The sequence below is a fragment of the Pundamilia nyererei genome, unplaced genomic scaffold, assembly GCF_000239375.1.
Source record: "Pundamilia nyererei isolate P.nyererei 1_Seehausen unplaced genomic scaffold, PunNye1.0 scaffold00110, whole genome shotgun sequence".
Lineage (NCBI taxonomy): Eukaryota > Metazoa > Chordata > Actinopteri > Cichliformes > Cichlidae > Pundamilia > Pundamilia nyererei.
This window is the reverse complement of record NW_005187511.1, coordinates 454,163-475,033: the sequence shown is the minus strand read 5'-3', so window position 1 is coordinate 475,033 and position 20,871 is coordinate 454,163. Positions and strand designations below refer to the sequence as shown.

Sequence of the window (20,871 nt, the reverse complement as noted above, 5' to 3'; positions counted from 1 at the left end):
GTTTTAGCTTGATTCATTTAGATTTTTTGTAACCCCATGTTCTCCCTTTTGTAGGTGCAGAACAATCCCGTACTCTGGGAGCGGAGCTCACGGCCTTCACCCTAGAAGGCCTGCAGCCAGATGAGGCACTAATAATTGGTGTTGCAGCTGTTGCTGATCAGCGTGTTGGAGAGGTGGCCACGCTGGCTACTCAGACCAATCCCCAAAGTGGGTTATTGTCTGGACTTCGTGTCCTTGACATCACGCCTCAGAGAATACGCATTACGTGGTCACTTTCCTCGAGGGCAACTGGGTATAAGATCACGTGGCGCCGTGATGATGGTTTGTAATTATTTGCATTAAAAGCAAATGCATGCATTTACATGGAACCACATACATGATTAATAAATAAAATAATGTGTTAGTGTCAAACAATATTCTGCTCGCTGCAGGAGTCGAAACTAGTCGTAAAGTTGATGCCAGTGTTTCTACCTACACTATCGATGGACTGCAGCCAGATTCGGCTTACACAGTGCAGGTTTCTACACTGACTGGATCTCGAGAAGGGACTCCTGCAGTTCTAGATGTCAAAACAGGTATCTCACTAGATCAGCCAAATACCCAGAACAACAGGTGTAAAGTGTATCTTTTTACATAAACCTAGCTGTGAGTGTGGATTACTTGGAATATTTTAAAGTAAACAATGCTTAGTATTTTCCTGATCCTACTCACAGAACCAGATCAGTCCACGGTTGGGACTGTGACATCACTGCAAGTCCAGGAGGGCCGCGGAGAGGTTGTCCGAGTCACCTGGGTTGGCATGCAGGGAGCAACATCTTATCGTGTGTCTTGGAGGAGAACAGATGGTGTGTGGTTTTGTTTCTTCTTTTGTCTCTTCTGATATTAAGGTGTTATAAAAGCTTGTTTCTCTTAGATCACTCACTCTTGCTGTGTTTTGCTGTAGGTGGTGAAGAGAGGAGTCAGCTGGTAGCTGGAGATGTGACAGCAGTGGATTTAGACCAGCTGGACCCTGGAGTTCAGTATGAGGTGCAGGTCATGGCTTTAGTCCAAAACAGAGAGGGAGCCCCGGTATCTGTCAGCGTTACCACACGTGAGTCCTGACTTTTGGATATAATTGCAGGAAATGTGTTTTAGAGGTAATTCACAAATACTGATTGGTGCTAACATAAACCTTCAGGAATATGCAGGGTTCTGTGAAGCCTTGCTGCAAAATCTCAAATTTCACAGAAAACCGTTGAAATGTACAAAACTGACTGATAAAGGGGATAAATTGACTACATCTGAATGCACACAGCTGGTGATTATACCCCGCCTTCATTGCCTACCACAACTTTACGAGTGGTAGAGGTTACCCAGGATTCTGTGCGGCTGGGCTGGAGTCCTTTACAAGGTGCCACTGGATATATTCTTCGTTGGAGAGAAGAATCAGGTAAGGCATCGTGGTATAGATGTTCACTTTTTTGTTTTGTTTCAACTTCTACATGCTTGCATTGTTAACATTATGCATTTCATTTAATCCCACTGCTCACATTTCTCAGATAGTGGTCGAGTCTTGTCCGTCACGCTGCCTGCTTCATCTAGCTCTTATGAGGTGCCCGGGCTGCGTTTGGGCCTTCGATATCGATTTAGCCTGCAACCCAACTTTGCAAGTGGACTAGGAGGGGAAAGCTCTGTAGTTGGACGCCCTGGTAAAACAAACACATGTTCTTTCATATGCTTTTGTTTAAGAATGTATCGCTTACTAACCCTGACACACACCTCTGTTTGCAGTGTGTGCCCTTGGGTCTCTAGATGTGGTGTTTCTGGTACCTGCGTCGACTGATCGTATTAATCTTGCAAGACCTTTACGTGAATTCCTCACAAATACAGCAGAGTCTCTCAGAACTACTGGAGCCCTCAACACACAGGTACTTTTTGTCAAAATAAAGTCTCACAACAGATCAGGGAAATGCACAACTGTTTTTTTTCCAGTCCTTTTTTAGCTTTTACTTATGGGCTATTTTTTTTTTATCTGTTTCAGATTGGGGTTGTAGTATATGGTTCTAGACCCAAAATATGGTTCCTGCTCAATCGCCATGCCAGATCTGACACCCTTCTTCAAGAGATTCAGTCCATACCCTTTGATGAAAGCCCAGGGAGCAACATCGGTTGGGATTTTTGTCTTTCTCCTTATCTTTTCTGACAGTCCTTTGCTGTTCTTACTGAGTGCCATCTGAGCAGCTGCTTTGTTTTGTGCGATGACATTTGTGATATTGCCTGTCTCCCTCTGCAGGTGAGGCGGTAACATTCACCAGACAATATGTCCTGACCCCATCAGCTGGACGGAGACTAAGGGTCCCTGGTGTTGTTGTCATCATCGCTGACAAACGTTCCAATGACGACCTGAGCCTTGCAGCCAGCAGTCTCAAAGCTACAGGTTTTCTTTCAGAGGATCACTGACATGAAGTCACAATATTAACAGAATATAATAGAATGACAGCTGCTTTAACTTGGATGGGTGTTACTGCCTGGTCCCTATGAAGGCAGCATATTTGACAGAATTGGAACAGTTTAGTTGGGACATATCTACCACAAAAGTGTGTCTAAAAATGTAGGAAGCCATGTGTTCAATCTAAAAATAAATGAAAAGCATTAATAGAATGAAACATCTGAAAGCATCTTGAACAGAGCCGGACACACTGCACATCATGCTGAGATATGCTGAGTATTTGGCATATCAAATTTTAATAAACAATTTAATTAATTAACAATGCTTACAAAATAATTCCACAAATAGTTTGTTCAATTGCAGTACACAGACATTATGATCTTTTCTGCCTTGCAAACAAATACTGTTGATTTTTCTGTTTGCATGTTTGCTAGGTGTGAAAGTCCTAGCTGTTGGTGTCGACCAGGCAGACACTGTGGAGCTGTATCAGGCTGTGTCAGATGGCAACAACAACCTCTTGTATACAAGCTATCCAGCGCAGCTGAACACGCTACAATCTAATCTAGCCGACTTGCTCTGTGGTATTGCCAGAGCGCAACAGGTGGGAAGAAACCAGAAAAAATATTTTGTTTACAATCTTGAATTAGAGTTAAGCTTGGTGTGATCTGGACTGACGTGTACTTAAAAAAAGAAGAAGGCAAACAAAACAGCTAGTTTTCCAGTAACTATTTAAACATCTGTAACACTCACATTAGTGAATATGTGTCGATTATTTTAACGGTGATAAGAATTAAAGTCTAAATCTCAGCTGTTTCTGTTGATGTTTTTTAGACTACTCAAGGTACAGATGAGTGCACCATTCAGTGCCCTCGGGTAAGTTATTGTGTACCGTCATGCTGTATTTTTACATTTTATAACCTATAACCACAAACTGACTGATGTAAGCTGCTCCGATTAATTGCTTGTTAATTATGTAACTGATAAAAGCAAGAGCTTTCTTCTGTTGCCGTTCATATTGTAATTTCTAAATCTTTGGTGTTATTTTTTTAATTTTCTTTTAGGGTGACACGGGGGAACGTGGAGAAAAGGTATTGAAGAGCTGAAGTTGCACTTTTTTTTCTCCAGTGGTCTTGTTCTTCAGCTTTTAAGATGCTGTTTCCTTTGTTTGAACCCACAGGGTGAGAGAGGCAGAGATGGTGCAGATGGACGCAAGGGAGAGCCTGTGAGTCATTTAATTATACTGAACTTGATGATTCAGTTTGGCATTGCAGTAGTGCAGTGTTACTGCAAATGGATATTGATATGACATTTTAGCAAGCGTCCAGTTATTGAGTGTAAAGTCAGTCCAGGCAGGCCACAAAGTCTGGTTCTGTCGCAAATCCAGCAAATCAATATCAGCCCACAACAGTGTTGGCTCAGCTGAACGTGTTAACTGGCAGCTCTACACAGGTTGTGCTGTTTAAGTTGCTTTAGCCTGCCTATGGTTAATGCAAATCTGCATGTCGGTTTGCAGTCCACCGCCATGCTAGCTCTTTCTTGAAAATAGCAATCTTCATACAGGGTCGTGATGGTTTGCCTGGGAGAGATGGCCCCAGAGGCCCTGAAGGTCGTCCAGGAACACCAGGCCAAAGTGTCCCAATTGACCCTTCGCTAGTGGTAAAAGGAGAAAAGGGAGAACGAGTAAGTGTAGCTGAAATCATTCTAAACCATACAAACCAGCCAAAACAGAAGCAAACTAATGAGCCATGTTCTCTTTAGGGTTTTCCCGGTATTGATGGAAATCCAGGGTTACCAGGGCGACCAGGTGCCCCTGGAAATGCAGGTGTTCCTGTGAGTAGAGTGACTGGAACCCACAGATTGACTGTTTATGATTTTGTTAGCAGCGAGTCAATAAAATACTGTTACTTATTATTATTTTTTTTTTTTTTTTTTACTGCACAGGGTTCACAAGGCTTACCTGGTGTCAGAGGAAACCCAGTAAGTAGCCCCAGCCGTCCTGTACCAGAGAGTTGTTGGTGACCGGGTTTGAACTGCAGTGTTTCCTTTGTTTTCTGTTGTTCTAGGGTGAACCAGGAACATCAGGACCACTGGGGCCCAAGGGTGATAAAGGTGAAAGGGTGAGCTTAAAAACGTCTTAACCTTTTTTTTCCAATTCAGAAAAAAGGTGAAGTATTATTATTCCACTGTTTACTGCACTTTGTTGATATTTTAGGGTGAACCAGGTTCTGTGACATCTGGTGGTGGGGGTCTTCCAGGGAGGAAAGGAGAACCAGGCATTCCAGGAACAGATGTAAGAAAAGCACCAGATAACCAGTCAGGATGTTTCTTATGTTGACATTCACAGCATTCTTTAACTTCTTTTAAATAGCGAGTGTAATCCTAAAACCCACAGTGGGCCAAAGTGTCACCTGTAAAATCTTAGGTGTAGAAGAGAGTGTAGTTAAAATGGTTTGTATGGTCATCCATCATTCATATGTACTGACTTGAGTTTTTGTTGTGTGGCAAGGGTATACCAGGTCGGCTAGGCAGGGACGGCACCAAAGGAGAACCTGGAGTTCCAGGGACACGAGGCCAGGATGGTCGCCCAGGAATACCAGGAACACCAGGGCTTTCAGTCAAGGTTTTTCTCCTGCATTGTTTCGCTTCTACTAAGAAAAGAAATAGATTTTCATAGTTAATTCTTTTGACATCAGATTTCTAAAGTGCCCTTACTCATGTCTCATGTATGTATGAGCCCACATCCTTTCCTAGTGCAAAACACTGACCGCCAGGTTGACTTCTGTGCAGAAGTTTTGTTCTCTGCCATATTGGTGCTAAAACGTATCTTAAACTATCTACTTAGCACTTTTAATTCTTATTCTTATTTTTATTTTTATATCTATTTAAGCGTTTATGACAGTATGTTTGCACTAAGCACCGCAGCAATTTCCTAATGTTGTAAACCTGCTCAACATTTGGCAATAAAACCCTTTCTGATTCTGATTCTGATTCTGAAACCACCCAGTCAGTTTCCCTTAGCTCTGTTACAAGTACAAGGAAACAGCAGCAGTTTCAAATGCAATGAATATTTGCTCTGTTTTTATATACAAGCTTATTATATACTGGTCATTATATACTTGGGTGGGTACAGTTTTTTTCACTCAGGTCTTTCCATTATTTCCATTCCTACTGAGAAAACAGCTGTTGGATATGGTTTATGAACTCTGTGGAGCATTTCTCCAACAAGAAACTGTTATTGTCAGAGTGTCACACATGGTGGTAGTATTGAGCTGCCTGCATATTTCATCAGTGGAATATCAATCATTGGCTGTATATGTAAAGAAATCCTTGGGCAGTTTTTCTTTGGTTGGAGGTTTTTATCCAGGTTTCTACTTTTCAGTTTTCCACTCCATATTTAAAAAGTCTCGGGTCTTTTTTCTTCTTTTAATGTATTAAAAATCCAGTTTTCATATTCAATAACAGAGACTGATGCTAAATGGCCTGTATTTGTATAGCGCTTTACTAGTCCCTAAGGACCCCAAAGCGCTTTACACATTCAATCATCCACCCATTCACACACTGGTGATGGCAAGACATTGTAGCCACCCTGGGGCGCACTGACAGAGGCGAGGCTGCCGGACACTGGCGCCACCGGGCCCTCTGACCACCACCAGTAGGCAACAGGTGAAGTGTCTTGCCCAAGGACACAACGACCGAGACTGTCCAAGCCGGGGCTTGAACTGGCAACCTTCTGATTACAAGACAAACTGCCAACTCTTGAGCCACGATCGCCCCAGAGACTGATGCTGTTTGATTTTGCGAAGTCTGAAGTCTGGACATGAATTACCCTGTCTATCATAGTGTTCACTGGTCACTGGCTGGGGATAAAGGGACAGATCGATCAGCTGTGGTGACCCACTGGGAAATAATGAAGAAAAATCTCATCCTTTATTCTCTTTCCCAGCAAAGTTTCCAATTCTTCAGTTATTTTATAAGAATGTCGCGTTATTAACAGATCATTGCATTATGTCAATCTGCTTTAGTTTTAAGGTACCGTAAATCCCGGACTACAGAGCGCACCTGATGAAAAGCTGCATGCTCTAATCCTAGAAAGAATCGATTTTGCACTTGTACAGGCCGCACCGGATTTTAAGCCGTATGCGTTTCACTTGTAATATGAGATATCTACACAAAAATATTACACGTGAGGATTTTTAACGTTTAATTTAATCCGTAAGGTAACATAAACATGGTAACATAAACGTTACATACAAAAATACATACTGCAAATGCTTTTTTTCCTCAAACAGCGGCTGTAACACGGCTACCTTTAAGTATACGTACGTATCAGTAACACACAAATTACGCTGCGTATGTTTTTGTTTTTTTTACGGAACAGTGCACAAACAACATTACAACGTCTCTTAACAACTGGTAAAAATATATACCGTATATATACTACTTATCAATTTTATTGGTCTACTGTTACCAGGCAAAATGTTTTTGGCCGCATGACACAAAATATGCATTAGCCGCACGTCAGTATAAGCCGCAGTGTTCACAGTGTGGGGAAAGAAGTAGCGGCTTATGACCGCAATAAAACAATACATAAAACAGCAGAGACGTCCTTTGTTTGTTCTTTGGGTTTTTTTTTACAGATCAACCTGTGAGTTTGTGTGCATACACATGACGCACATCAGTCTCTTGGGAAACCTATTATAGAGTAACAATGTTCTGAGTCCTCGTTCTCCCCCTGGTTGTTTTCTCAATCTGTCTTTCTCTCTCCTCCTCCACTTTTTTCTACAGGGAGACAAGGGAAGCCCAGGAGAGAGGGTGAGTCACACCATCACCAACTTGTCCTTTCACTGCGAAGGACCACACGAGCAGAATGATTTCTCACCTTTTATTTCTTTTTGCTGACAGGGACCTCCAGGAGTAGGCAGCGGGGTGGCAGTGAAAGGCGAGAAGGGCTCCCCTGTAAGAGCTGTCAATCGCAGACAGTGTGCTGACACATTATTTTGAAGGTTGGCTCTGTGTACAAGCAAGGCATATTTTGCATTTACTAATTGCTTTTTGTATTATCAGGGTATTCCAGGACTTCAGGGACCTCGGGGTCCTCCAGGACCTGCAGGACTTGAGGGCAGAAAAGGGGAGAAGGTAGTTGCCTATTGAGTCGGTTTAAGAGTGATGCAATGTGTTTATTTCACAGGCCTGTGATTATTTTTCAGGGTGACAGTGCCGAAGGACAACCTGGATCTCCAGGCAAAAATGGGGAACCTGGGGACAGGGTAGGTCAGACACATGGGTGTTTAAAAAGCATGGCTCATAGTACAGTATGATGAAGATGTATCCATTTTATGCAGTAAATATCAGAAAGAACAGACAGGATGATGAAGGCGGCTTAGATAGATAAATACATGTGAAAAAAGGGCTTCTGTGCCTTACAGTTACAGAGTTTTGAGGAAATGCTTTCTAAATGGCCATGTTTGGGTGCTGAGAAATCCTGCTAATTAGGAAACAGTGTAATTAGAAACAGAAATAAATTCATAACCCCCTCAGTGGAGCTGATAAATTTAGGGTTGAACATTTTGTTTCTGTTTTTCAGGGGCCCCGTGGGCCTCCAGGAGAAATTGGCAGCAAGGTAAGACGATGGCAGGGAAAAAATAAACTTTTGCCATTTTTCCAACGGAATAATGACTTCTATCACTCTCTCTTTCCTGATAGGGAGACAGAGGGCAACCAGGTGAGCCTGGATCACAGGGAGATAGGGTGAGTCACATGACATGAGACTGAATCTTTCTTTGTGTCACTGTTTATTCGTCTTTCTGTTATATGGATCAAGATAACTTTTCACAATATTTGGGGCCCCTTTTCTATAAGATTCAACATTCATTTTAAAAAAAATTATCGTGATGATGTAACAGCTGGAGTCCTTTTATGCTACTCACAAAAAAAAAATCAGAATGAATGAATAAGTAACGAGGTCATAAAATGATATATCAAAGAGCCCGAGAAAAGAAACAGTCATGAATTATGATGGATGATGCCATTTTATTACTTGTCAGATGGGAAGGATTTTTAGTATCCTCTCAGCAGACACCTTAGTGATGTCACTGATGCTCAGTAGATTGGTACCACTGATGCTGTGCATCGTTTTACCCACACATATTCAAGCACACCCCAAAAAGGTTTGTAATGTTTTCAGTTATTCAGGTATGGCAGTAAGACTGTTGATTGCATGTGCTGATTTAATACAGGGAAACTTTCACCGAAAGAGCATGTGTTGAATTTGAACCTTTTTATGTTTGTAGGGGGAGAGAGGACCAGCTGGTGAAACTGGAGGAAGAGTGAGTACTGGTTTAGTTTGTAGTCTTAGTTACAGGTTAGCATCTTGTGCTTTCAAAAGATTTTTTTTCACTCTTTTCTGAATTAAATTGCCTCCTCAGGGAGATTCAGGGAAGCCAGGCCCTCCAGGACCAGCAGGTGTAAGAGTAAGTGACAGACTGCTATGTTATATTGGCTAATGGCATCTGTGTGTCTTTCCGTTTCATGCTTGTTGCATCATCTGCATTAGGAGTCTCACAAAATGGTGTTTCCTTTTTGTAACAGGGTTTACCAGGACCCAGTGGACCGCCAGGAGAAAAGGTGAGACTGATATAATTAAGTGCAATGATATGAGAGGCAGCGGGTCAATAGGAACGTGATTTTGCCGTTGAATGTTTCATAATCTGGTGTAATGAATTTCAAAGCAAAGATGAAAGAACAAGTGAACATGTCTGTTCCCAGGGAAATGACGGTGCACGAGGAGAGCCTGGGAGAACTGTGAGCAATCAGACATGAGAAAATCATCACATACATTCATTTCTTCATGTGTTTTTTTGGATATACACTTAATATTCATGACAGTCTATGTGTATGATGACAAGCCTTTATTGAATTATTTAAATCATGCAGGTTCAAGGTCTCCCAGGGAGGAAAGGAGAACAGGTAATGTGTAAAATCGCATCTCCTACAACTTTTCATTTTAGCGGAGCTCGCTCAGAGTTCATGGGTGTAACTTCCACCGCTTTTGCACCCGCAGGGGGAGCGAGGCGTACCTGGCCCTGAGAGTTCGAAAGGAGAAAAGGGAGAACCAGGGCAGAGAGGAGAGAAAGTGAGAAAAATATGTTAATTATTGCTTTTAAATGTTCATCATTTGCCGTACCTCATAATGGTTTTTGATTTTTTTTCTTATACTGTAAGGGGTCTCCGGGCTCTGGAGGGTCAGGTGTTGCAGGACCTAAGGGAGAGCCGGGAGAGCGAGTAAGTCATCCTAACTTCTCTTTATCAGAGCTACAAAGGGCACAGATGCACTGTTTACAGCTGCCGTGATGTATTCCTGACACAAGCATCAGTTATTCATGAAGCATTCCCTTGTGCCACCTGTTGTCATTCCCAAACCTCTCAGAGCAAAAGTACATAAACATATGCTTTTCCCTCAGGGGCCCGCTGGTATTAGCGGAAGGCCAGGTGCCAAGGTGAGAGGCCTGCTGTGAATGCTTTCAGTTGTTTTTGTTTATTAGTGTCTGTTTGATTGTTTATCTGGTCCTCTTAACTGTTTGTTAGGGAGATCCAGGTGAACCGGGAGAGAGGGGAGAAAATGGACGCGCAGGATTCCCAGGAAAGCTAGGCGTTCCCGGTAAACAGGTCAGAGCGGTGTTTTGGATGAAGTTACTACCTGACCTTTACTGTGACAAGCAACAGGTTTTTTTTTCAAGAGTTTACAAATAGGATGTAGGTTTGAGTGATAATTTAAGTTTTACTCCACAGTGTAAATATATTTAGAAAGGACTGTTGACATACATTTTCTGTACTTAAAATAAGTGTAATAATCAGTTGATAATCTAAATTTATGATATATGGAAAATGTTTTCTGGTTCCACATTAATATTCTTATTATAATATCAACCATATGGTCCAGCCTCTATGGGAAACTATAGCTTCTACTGAAACTTTTATACTCTTTTTATTCTTTCACTGGTTTACCTTACACAGTGAAGTACATTATATGGATAAAAGTATTGGGCCACACCTTAACAAGTCACTTTCTATCCTGCGAGATATTCCACAATCACCTAAAATACAACACAATCAATTATTGAAATCAGAAAGATATAGGAACCACAGCAACTCAGCTACGAAAAGTTACAGAGCTCCAAACCTCCTTGCGCATTAACATCAGCACAATAACTGTGTGCCGGGACCTTCATGGTATGGGTTTTCATGGCTGAGCAGCTCCTGTAGGTGTAATGTGTAGGTGTCCATATACTGTTGCACTTTACTCCATACTTTTGTTTTAAGATATTAAGGTTGTTCATGTTGCTCTCAGTGCTGTAATCAAAAATCAACAGCAACCTTCTTCTGTTTCTTTCAACATGCGCCTCTTTCTAATGGTCGTTTTAGAGGTAAAAACAAGTACCCTTTATGTATTCATGACATGTCCAGTGCCTTTCTTTTGTGCATGTGTACTCTCTTCAGATGCTCTACTGGGTTAGTGTCGATTTTGAAATTTAATGCCACAGAGCTTCACACCCAAATAAATTATTAATCCCGTTTTTTTTAGGGGGAGAGAGGAGAGAAGGGTGATGAAGGCATTCCTGTGAGTATAACATCTGCTCTTTCACATTCTTTCTTTTTTCTTTTTACCTTTTATAATATGTTTGTTTGACTAGAATATCATCCCCATCATATATATCCACAAAGAAAGGATCCTTCTGTCATGAATATTTAGGTGTAGTTCCATCCTTTCTCTTGGCCATTTTCTTTTTTTTACTTTAATTTTTCATCAGGGTGAGTCTGGACTTCCAGGGAAGCCAGGAGAAAGAGGACTGAGGGTATGACAAATCTCTTTGAAGCATATTTTAAAGTAAAGTTTTCAATCGCAACCTTTAAATTGCCTCATTTGAAAGTTCACTTAACAGACCTTTTGATTGATGCTGCACCCAGGGTCAGACTGGTCAGCCAGGGCCACCAGGCGAGAAAGGAGACATAGGAGACCCTGGAGAGAGTGGACGAAATGTGAGACGCTCATTTATGTGTTATCATGCAGACAGCTTTTCAGTATGCTCTTGTACTATTCTGTTGAGACCTTGAGAGAAGGAGCTGTGAAAAAGGTCGGCCGCTCAGCACCTTTATTGATCTGTGTTCAATCACAGGGCAGCCCTGGACCGTCTGGACCACGAGGAGAGAAGGGAGAACAGGTATGGTGCTTATTTTCATTTTGGAAATGGGAGATGTGTCTTTATGTGTACCGTTAGTGGATTCACACACTTTATTCTCTTCAACCAGGGACTTCAAGGGCCCCAAGGACCACCAGGAACAGTGGTAAAAAAAACAGTGTCACAGAACACTGTTTAACAGCCTCCAGGAATCAGCTTAACACCAAATTAACTACTTATAATCCAATTTTGATAACACAGAGGAGGCAGAGGTCCATGTGACATTTGCCATGTTTGTTTGTCAACAGGCTGATATCCAGGGCCAGCTGAAAGGAGAGAGAGGAGAAAAGGTGAGCGCTTTTTCTGTGCATGTAGACACTGAGAATTTATTTATTTATTTATTTATTTACAAAATCAAGTATGTTCGTTTGACCTGTTAAAATATCCTAAATAAACACCAATAGCTGAAAAATGTAAGGTAATTGGGTAAAAAAAAGTATATAGCAGCAGATTACATCACTGTGATTCCCAGGGTGATGCTGGTGACCCAGGAGAGCATGGTGGCAAAGGCACGAAAGGCGAGGCGGGGACTCCTGGAGCTCCAGGCCTACGAGTGAGTGTTCCTCATTCTTGCAATTTTTAAATGCATTCATAGCATCTGATAAGTTGCCCTATATAAATCTGAATGCGCACAGATCCTGTTCTCAGTAGATTTTAGTATGCAAGAGTGATGTGACTTCTTGTTCTTTTCCTGTCGTCTATAAAGGGTCCTGAGGGACAACGGGGGCCTCCAGGGACAAGAGTGAGCGGACTTTCCTTCTCTCATTCTCTACATTACAATTATCTCTAATGCATATCTTTAACTGTCTGAATTTCATTGACTTTCAACTATATTTATGCCACATTGATTTTTATAGGGCGACACAGGAGACAGAGGACCACCTGGAGAGAAGGTTTGGAGTCACACAATCTCATCTACTGCTCTCTTCTGACATATGTAGTTCTGTCATTGTGCTGCAAGGAAACTTCCACTGGTTTTGTTAGTGAAACAGCAGATTTCCAGTAGGAATCTGCTGGCAGAAACATGTGTATAAGGGAAAGTAAGCTTCATAGCAAAGTTAAATCACTTTTACTGCTAACTTACAGACTGTAATAACCATGTGATTTCCTAACTCTTAACTGATGCATTACCAGGGAGAACGGGGAGCATCTGGCTTAGATGGGCGTCCTGGTCTTGATGGTAAACCAGGGGCTCCTGGGCCACCTGGCCAGAGGGTATTTCAGTTTGTCTCATTTTTTTTACCAAACTATAAGACTCACAGAGTCTCTGTGTAGCTGATGCACTGCATTTGTTTTTATTTGTGTTATAGGGTGATCCTGGGAAACAGGGAGATCCAGGGAGGGATGTAAGTTTTGTTTCTCTCTGTCTTTGAAGATGATTGTGTGAAAAAGGCAATCATTACAAAATAAACACATTATTTTTGGTTGTATTGTTACTTAAGTAGATGGGTATAATTGTTTGCCCCTTCAGGTTTTCATTCATTGTTCTGTTTTAATCATTTTACACTGGAAATGTATTTAATGTAGTTTCAGGAAATGTACTTTTCATATTGTCTGAGATGCAAATGATTATTCATGATGGAAATGTCTTCTGTAGTTTGATTTTAATGAGCATCCATCTATCCATCCGTTCTCTTCCGCTCATCCAATTTGGGGTTGTGGGGTCATTATTTGGCAACATTCTCAATTTTAGTGAGCATATGCACTTGAAGTGGGCGTCCTGCAGAGGGCACTGTGGAAACTGTAAAAAAAACAGCTTTTAGATCTGTGCTGAGTTGCGTAAGCCGACTGTAGGGAAAGATGTCTCCAGGCCAGTCCATTTTTCAGAGGAAACTGTTATGCAATATTGACCATAATAATGTTATTAAAAGTCCAGAACTTTGAAACTTAGGGTTTATTTAAAAGATCTAAATCCTGGCTTACAGGGCAGTTGTACAACAGCTCTGCAGCTGCTCATGCACATTAAAGTCTATCTAGCGATGACATCTCTGAATCTGAATCGTTTACACAGTGATCGTCTCAGAAAATAAACAAATCACATTTAAATCTATTTTGCACTGTATTACAGTGTCTAGTAATTCATTGCAAAATCTACTCTTGGACTATTTGTTGTTTTTTTTCTGCCAGGGATTACCTGGACTAGTAGGGGCGCAGGGTCCCCCAGGGCCTGTTGGACCTGCAGGCAATCCAGGGATACCTGTGAGTACCCCGCTATCCTACTCAAAAAGAGACTCCCACAAAGTTCCATCGTTCTGTCTGTCAGGCCTATACATGTTTTTACCGAACTTCCGCTTCCAAATTTCTAATTAACTTTACTTTTATTTGTCAGGGTAAAGCAGGTGAAAATGGCAAAGCTGGACCACCTGGCAAAACGGTAACTCTGACCTCCTGAATATAATATCCTCATAGTTTGATGTACTTGTATAATTGGTAATGGCCTTTTTTATACCTTTATTCTGTAAATGATGTTTACTGATCAAAAGCAGTATGGACATTTATTTCAGGCTCTGCCGCATAATGGTTCGCTTAAGTGAGTTTCTAAAGCAGAGGCACTGAGTGCTCCCGTGGCAGACTGGCCATTATGCACTTTGTTCCTGTTTGTTGTAATGCATTTTGTTTGGACTCACAGGGCGAGGATGGCGTGCCAGGTGAAGATGGTAGAAAGGTCTGTGTCTCTTTTATACGATTTAGTCAACATGATTTTCACAGTTTGACTCTGTAAAGGCATCTTACTTGACCCATGGCACGATGTTTGCTAACCAAGCCACGCGATTGTCATGTAAAATTGCATGTTACATGTACGTACATTAGACATTGGTTTTTATTTTTACATGATGTGCACATAAAGAGGGGATTAAAACAAGAAAACCCATAATTTAGCAGGATTATTTTTGAAGATTGTATTTAATGTCTATTTCTAATCTACAGGGCGACAAAGGAGAAGCTGGAGCAGCTGGAAGAGATGTCAGTTTTCACAAACCTCTTTCATATGATTACTTATCAAAAATGTGTTTGTTGTCAGTTTGTTTTTTATATATCTTATCGAGATGCCTTATATCGCCCTGCCTTACTGTTATGACTTTATTGCATATCAGCTTTCCATCCTTTTTTTCTCCTGATCACTTCCCCCTTCAGCTGTATATTTGTCAGCCATAGTTTGTTCTAAAATTGACATCAGCCTCTCACTGCTGAATCAATGGGCTCCTCTGAAGAAGCTATATAAATTCACCTCTAATGATCTAGCTTAGCCTTTAAGTGGAGCGACTTCTGAGTGGAATCCAGAGGGGTGCCAAATGTCAGAGTGCCGGTTTCATGTGCAAATTCATATTAATTATCTCTAGAACATCAGTGGAGGGGTGGCAGCGGCCACCTGCTTTGATTTTATAGTTCAGCCTTTACTATAGTGAAAGAGGAAGAAAGTGTGTGGGGTGAATTTCAGTTGTGAACAGCATGTGTTTTTCAGGGGCGTGACGGGGAGACAGGAGACCGTGGTCCTTCTGGGCCTTTAGGCTCCCCTGGTCCCCCAGGAGCACCTGGATTACCTGGCAGCATTGGTCCTCCTGGTCAGGTGCGAGTGAAGCCAACATGTGAAAAATAGCAAAGTTAATTTGGCGTTTTGAATGAAACGGGATGTTCTCCTTTCTCAGGTTGTGTATGTGAAAGGAGCTGACGCAACACCAATCCCAGGTCCACAGGGGCCCCCAGGAACACCTGTGAGTGTGCATCACCATTCTTATTGCCGCTGTTGGTGCTGCTGAAACTAAATTGAGCATCTTTTAGTTAGATTCTTTTAGCTTATTTATTGGAGAAATATATATTTTTAAAGAAAATAAGTGGCAGTCAAATAATTATTACTGTCCACTTTATTCTATTTATGTTGCTCTTGTTATCCCCAAAACCATGAGCCACCAACATTCACAAGCAGCAGTTATGTGTGTCATATCTACACAAGTTGCTGTTTGTTAGCTGCCAGGGTGTCTTCATTTTTGTGTCCCCGTTTTCCTTTCAGGGTGTCCCAGGAATCCCTGGAGCTGCAGGAACCAGAGTAAGTTGTAGTTTCGAGATGTTTTTTCTTTTTTTTTCTGGGCTTTTTTGTATTAACTGGTGTCCTGCTTCTGTAGCTGAAACAGGAAGTGAATGGAAATGTGATTCTATGTAACAGCAGCTACAGGTCAAGTCTTTCACCTTCTATTCTTATGAGAACTCATTACACCTCAAGACTCTTTAGTTGGCATATGACATTCACAGTCCTCTTTGAACAATTAACTTACCTTTTAGTTAGCAAGTATAAACTGGAGTACTTTGAACTAACATGTTATTAAAGCTGAATAATAACAACTCACACACACACTCTAACACCAAAGTTACATTACTAAAGAAATAAGCCCTGCTTTTTTTCCATTTCTGGAGTACTTTTTCTTGCACAAAAGAAAGATTGCAAAGATCTAAGAATCATTTTACTGTGATGCCGTTATTATTGTGTGCAGTTTATTGTGATGGTATTGCAGTGCGATTCCCCCCTCACCCTCATTGGTGTTTCTCATTTTTTCTTTTTTGTTTTCAGGGAGAGCGAGGTCTGCCTGGCCTGAAAGGTGAAACTGTAAGTGAAACATTCAGTGAAAATGTGACATCGAGGGTCCACTTTTTTCTTTTTTTTTTTGACTCCTTCATATCTTGTTATGTTTAGGGAGACCCAGGAGAGGATGGAGCACCTGGCAAACCCGGGACGTCAGTGGTAAGACATCAGCACATTGTCTGTCATGTAATTGTCAGTTGTCACTATTTTACATTTCTACATCTCGGTTTAATAATGTCTCCGTGTTTCCTGCCAGGATGTACAGAAAGCTCTGGCAGGCTTTGGTATTCAGGTAGGTGGACTCCTCAGATGACTAACTCGATTTGAACATGATTTCTTTTGGCTTTCACTTGCATGGATGGATGGAATAATGGGGAAAAAATGCAATTATCTAAACAGTCTTAAAATCAGCACTTACTCTTGCTTCTGTTATAGCTTATAGAGAAGAACATTTCCTGCAAATGTATGCAAAGTGTTATATTTCTCACTTTGTTCTTGCAAATGTCATCATACCATTTATGTCTGGCCTTGTTTCAGCAGCTCATTTAGTCCAGTAAATGTAGGCATGAGTCTTTCATTTATTATGCACATACACCTGCTTATATATTTTAGAATTATGCCTGGCAGGTTAAAGCGACACTGTTTATGAGCAGTTTTTGAGCTGCTGGGATGAATTCTAAATGACTGGTTTTATCTGGGGATTAAAACATTTTGCAGATGGGCATCTGCTGCTGAAAGTTATAAAGCTTTTCCGTTTTGGATTTCTGCTCCACACAGGTGTCTGATCTGAAGGAGGCTATGGACAGCAAGGACACACTTTCAGAGAAAGGTGAAAAGGGAGATAAGGGTGAGCCTGGACAGAGAGGACCATCTGGAGCAGATGTAAGTGTGACTAAGCATCTTCGAGGATTAAAGTGAAAAGACAAAATGATGTGAAGACTTCCAGTCAGATAGAATGAAGCATCTTGCTTGGATTTTTTCTTTAGAGTGTAATTAATCGAATGAAATTGATAGAGAAATCGTTTTTTATTCTGGTTTTGCCCTAGGGTGCTCGTGGTTTTCTTGGAGAGAGGGGCGGCAAAGGAGACGCAGGGGACCGAGGACCTGTGGGACCAGCGGGGCCTCCAGGAAGAGCCATTGTCGAACGAGGGTCAGAGGGACCTGCGGGGCCTGCTGGGGAGCCTGGCAAGCCAGGGATACCAGGTCTTCCTGGACGAGCTGGGGAACTAGGAGAGGCAGGAAGGCCAGGAGATAAGGTGGAGAGGAGAGTTGGGCAACCAAATGGGGTCTCTTTTTGTGGCATCACACTGATGACATTGTATATTTGTTTTTTAGGGGGAAAGAGGAGAGAAAGGTGACAGAGGAGATTCTGTGAGTCCTCTGTGAGGTTGATGGTTTCATTTCTTGTTTTAGTAAATTTCCTGGTTCTTGTAGTTAACTGATAGTTTGTTCTGTTTCTCAGGGTCGGGATGGATTAACAGGACCAGCTGGCCCGCCAGGTCAAAAGGTAAAATAGTTTTAGTTATTGTTGTGATAAGATATTTAGTAAATGTAGAATAAAAAAAGGATACACATATGTATGTGATTATGGTTTATAGGGAGAATCTGCTGACTCAGTCCTGGTTGGGTCTCCTGGGGCTAGAGGCCCTCCTGGAGTATCTGGGTTGAAGGGAGAACCTGGTGCTACAGGACCGTCAGGACCTAAAGGAGACCGCGTAAGATTTACGCATATTACACACATCTTGTGTCATGTCACATCGTATGTGTCTTAATATGAATAAACAATTGGAATGCGCCTTACAGGGTTTCGTGGGACCTCGAGGTGATAAAGGTGAGAGAGGAGAGCCAGGAGAAAAAGGCCGTGATGGCTCACAGGTGAGCTGCCTCTCAAATGGAGCCTTGATTAAAATATTTTGTTACTCTAATCATGAACTCAAAATGTGTTTTAAATATTCTGACTACCACCTCCTGCTTGTTAGGAAGATCAGTGATGAAAAGATGTGATCCTAACATCTGTCCACTAAATATTACACTATTGAAGGCTGCTGGTTGGCTTAGCTTAGTGCAAAGACTGTAAGCATGGGGAAACAGTTAGTCAAGCTATGTCTAAAGCTAATAAAATTTCTCTTCCGCCTCCTTAAATTCCCACTAATTAAAACATTGTTTCTTGTTTATCTTGCAAAACTGAAACGTAAAGATGACCTGTTGTGTTCATATTTGTTGATGTTCAGCTAAATTGCGTGAAAGTGTTATTCAGTCTAATATAAAACTATTATGATGCTCTTATGAGATTTGTCAGTATACAGATGTGTGGCTTGCAATTGCAGGGAACACCAGGAGAGACTGGAAAACCGGGCCAGGATGGGAAACCGGTAAGTGGACTGCTCCCTGCGGGATGTGTGGCAGAGGTTTCTGAAAGTTAACTTGACTCTTACAACACTGTACTTTCAAATTGTCATAGTGAAAACGATATAGCATTGATTTTGTAAATATGTATTCTAAACATTAATTTCAGCTGACTTGGTAAGTGTGTGTATTTCCTTATATCACTGATAATCATTCACAGACATAATGAGCCTATAATCTATTGTTTTCAAAGTATGTAACAAGTAGGAACCACATCTCTACAAAGAACACATTAAAGTTTCATCTTTTTTCCCCAAAACACACTTTGGGGAAATTCTGTAAGTCATGGTTATCATCAGTCATGGTAAAACCAAGGAAAGATAAAGGAAAATATTCCTCACACTTTTTGTTTTCCTTCCCTGCGTGTCTGAGCAGGGTTCAACAGGGCCTGCTGGTCCTCGAGGCCAACCAGTGAGTAACCAGTAACACAGTCTGCTTCTTTTAGGCTTGATCTGCAGAGTTAAAGCTGCAGGCTGGCTGCAAGTTCAAAGCCAACGGAGCTGTTTCCCTCCTTGGGCCGAGGCTTCGTAGATCCTTAGGCAATAACCACGTGCAGCTGCGCGACTAACGCCTCACTCTTTAACTTTCTCTCTCTACCTGTGTGCGTCTTATCTATGTCCATTTCCTTTTGTGTGTGTTGTTCGTTTCCCCTTTTTCGTCACTGTTCTCCACCCACCTGTCCCCCCCTCCCTCCTGTCATCCACTTTCCTTTGTCTGTCATTTCTCCAGGGCTTCCCTGGGTTCCCAGGAGTTCTAGGCAGACCGGTAGGTTCTCTGCTGATGGCTGGCATGCTTGAGCTTTTGGGGAAATAGGTGTAAAAGGTTTAGAGAATCTGTCCTTGTAGTATCAGATATAATTAGGATTCGACCAAAACTGATAAGACGCTGATGGGCAATAGCTTACAAAGCAAGCAGGGTAAAAAATAAAGCATGATTTAACACCAGGAGCACAACCTGTCATCGGGATGCACTCATTGTCATGTACCTCCCAGGCAAATTTCACCTCTTTAATCTTAATTTATTCTTATTAGAATCATGATTCTGGGAGCTGAGGTCTGGGATAAGAGTCAGACCTCGAACTGTTCCTCATGAAATGTCCAAAAGGATCTGTGTCAAACTCAAGGACTACATTTTGAAGCAAATAATTTAAATGTGTAAAATACCATAAATTTGTTAGACGAGATGAAAGCAAGTCGGCTGACATCCTCAGCCGCAGCTCTTATGTACAGTAGTGTGGGGAATACTAAACTGGGTGCACTCCAGAAAGTACGGTTGATGATTCGCTCAAATCTGCTTATCATGCATGCAGCTGTGCCTGATGTCTGTTGTTTGCTTATCCCTTGCACAGTGCTGATTTTTCAGAGCTTACCATGCAAATGTCTCCTTGTTGACATTTCAGATAATCTGTTTGTATTGTTCTACCTGTTGTCCATCAATTAAGTGCTTGTATTTTATGTTTCCTATAGAGACATGTACATATGACAGTATTTATCATTCCAAGTTGTAGATTTTTGGGTACAGAAAAAGTGTGCACCTTTTTCAGTACTCAATTTTTCTAAACATATTTATGCATAAATATGTTGCCTAAAGGAATAGTTCTACATTTTGAAAATGAAAGTTATTTGCTTGCTTCCTGGGAGTTGACTGTATACAAAAATTGATCTAGCCAAAGTCTTTCTTTCCCACTGTCTCCAAGTTTTTACTCATCTGTTTGCTGGAGTTTTCTTTGTATTATTGTAGGGTCTTTACCTTACAATATGAAGCAACTTAAGCGAGTGTTGTTGTGATACATAAATAAAATTGAATTGAATGAGAGGGTGAAGTTATCAGCTGATGCTAGCTTGCTTGGTTAGCAAGATGATCTATAGATTGCATGGGTACAAAAAAGGTAGTATATGTAAAAGCATGCGTCAAACACTGGGGCAGACTTTTAGCCTATTTAAGCCTGAATAAAAATTTTAATAAGTAAGTTATATTAAAAAATGAGTTCATTACATTATTATGACAACTAAAATTAGCATTAAAGGCTACCATTTTTTTAAAATTATCTGTACATTTTATCATTTTAACATGTATGGGTTTTTAACCTTTAAATCTGAAGCCTCAGTTTTAGGATTTTTCTTTTTAAGTGATCATTTTTTACCTAAGGATTGATGGATATAAAATGCAGTTAATAGATAGCTGCTAATCATTGTTAATATATATATATCTATATCTATATATAT

The 20,871-nt window shown here is 41.2% G+C and overlaps 1 protein-coding gene across 1 annotated transcript in view; it reads left to right on the top strand.

Annotated features, from left to right (window-relative positions):
• col7a1 (collagen, type VII, alpha 1) overlaps window positions 1-20,871 on the top strand; it is a 62,755-nt gene that overhangs the window by 15,262 nt on the left and 26,622 nt on the right. Inside the window, exons 18-80 of the mRNA XM_005741505.1 lie at window positions 55-321; window positions 432-575; window positions 714-845; window positions 944-1,090; window positions 1,295-1,429; window positions 1,539-1,688; window positions 1,771-1,907; window positions 2,021-2,147; window positions 2,273-2,416; window positions 2,863-3,029; window positions 3,260-3,301; window positions 3,490-3,516; window positions 3,606-3,650; window positions 3,989-4,108; window positions 4,187-4,258; window positions 4,370-4,405; window positions 4,492-4,545; window positions 4,641-4,718; window positions 4,935-5,048; window positions 7,214-7,240; window positions 7,331-7,384; window positions 7,493-7,564; window positions 7,636-7,695; window positions 8,013-8,048; window positions 8,132-8,176; window positions 8,719-8,754; window positions 8,854-8,898; window positions 9,017-9,052; window positions 9,194-9,229; window positions 9,362-9,394; window positions 9,489-9,560; window positions 9,650-9,709; window positions 9,889-9,924; window positions 10,013-10,093; window positions 11,010-11,045; window positions 11,236-11,280; window positions 11,393-11,464; window positions 11,602-11,646; window positions 11,735-11,770; window positions 11,913-11,954; window positions 12,137-12,217; window positions 12,371-12,406; window positions 12,522-12,557; window positions 12,799-12,879; window positions 12,975-13,010; window positions 13,792-13,863; window positions 13,994-14,038; window positions 14,294-14,329; window positions 14,593-14,628; window positions 15,128-15,232; window positions 15,312-15,377; window positions 15,674-15,709; window positions 16,229-16,264; window positions 16,352-16,399; window positions 16,497-16,532; window positions 17,018-17,122; window positions 17,287-17,496; window positions 17,576-17,611; window positions 17,703-17,747; window positions 17,839-17,955; window positions 18,044-18,115; window positions 18,568-18,612; window positions 19,022-19,057. Of these exons, the coding sequence (XP_005741562.1) occupies window positions 55-321; window positions 432-575; window positions 714-845; window positions 944-1,090; window positions 1,295-1,429; window positions 1,539-1,688; window positions 1,771-1,907; window positions 2,021-2,147; window positions 2,273-2,416; window positions 2,863-3,029; window positions 3,260-3,301; window positions 3,490-3,516; window positions 3,606-3,650; window positions 3,989-4,108; window positions 4,187-4,258; window positions 4,370-4,405; window positions 4,492-4,545; window positions 4,641-4,718; window positions 4,935-5,048; window positions 7,214-7,240; window positions 7,331-7,384; window positions 7,493-7,564; window positions 7,636-7,695; window positions 8,013-8,048; window positions 8,132-8,176; window positions 8,719-8,754; window positions 8,854-8,898; window positions 9,017-9,052; window positions 9,194-9,229; window positions 9,362-9,394; window positions 9,489-9,560; window positions 9,650-9,709; window positions 9,889-9,924; window positions 10,013-10,093; window positions 11,010-11,045; window positions 11,236-11,280; window positions 11,393-11,464; window positions 11,602-11,646; window positions 11,735-11,770; window positions 11,913-11,954; window positions 12,137-12,217; window positions 12,371-12,406; window positions 12,522-12,557; window positions 12,799-12,879; window positions 12,975-13,010; window positions 13,792-13,863; window positions 13,994-14,038; window positions 14,294-14,329; window positions 14,593-14,628; window positions 15,128-15,232; window positions 15,312-15,377; window positions 15,674-15,709; window positions 16,229-16,264; window positions 16,352-16,399; window positions 16,497-16,532; window positions 17,018-17,122; window positions 17,287-17,496; window positions 17,576-17,611; window positions 17,703-17,747; window positions 17,839-17,955; window positions 18,044-18,115; window positions 18,568-18,612; window positions 19,022-19,057 (4,595 nt within the window). The remainder of the gene's footprint in view (window positions 1-54; window positions 322-431; window positions 576-713; window positions 846-943; window positions 1,091-1,294; window positions 1,430-1,538; window positions 1,689-1,770; window positions 1,908-2,020; window positions 2,148-2,272; window positions 2,417-2,862; window positions 3,030-3,259; window positions 3,302-3,489; window positions 3,517-3,605; window positions 3,651-3,988; window positions 4,109-4,186; window positions 4,259-4,369; window positions 4,406-4,491; window positions 4,546-4,640; window positions 4,719-4,934; window positions 5,049-7,213; window positions 7,241-7,330; window positions 7,385-7,492; window positions 7,565-7,635; window positions 7,696-8,012; window positions 8,049-8,131; window positions 8,177-8,718; window positions 8,755-8,853; window positions 8,899-9,016; window positions 9,053-9,193; window positions 9,230-9,361; window positions 9,395-9,488; window positions 9,561-9,649; window positions 9,710-9,888; window positions 9,925-10,012; window positions 10,094-11,009; window positions 11,046-11,235; window positions 11,281-11,392; window positions 11,465-11,601; window positions 11,647-11,734; window positions 11,771-11,912; window positions 11,955-12,136; window positions 12,218-12,370; window positions 12,407-12,521; window positions 12,558-12,798; window positions 12,880-12,974; window positions 13,011-13,791; window positions 13,864-13,993; window positions 14,039-14,293; window positions 14,330-14,592; window positions 14,629-15,127; window positions 15,233-15,311; window positions 15,378-15,673; window positions 15,710-16,228; window positions 16,265-16,351; window positions 16,400-16,496; window positions 16,533-17,017; window positions 17,123-17,286; window positions 17,497-17,575; window positions 17,612-17,702; window positions 17,748-17,838; window positions 17,956-18,043; window positions 18,116-18,567; window positions 18,613-19,021; window positions 19,058-20,871) is intronic.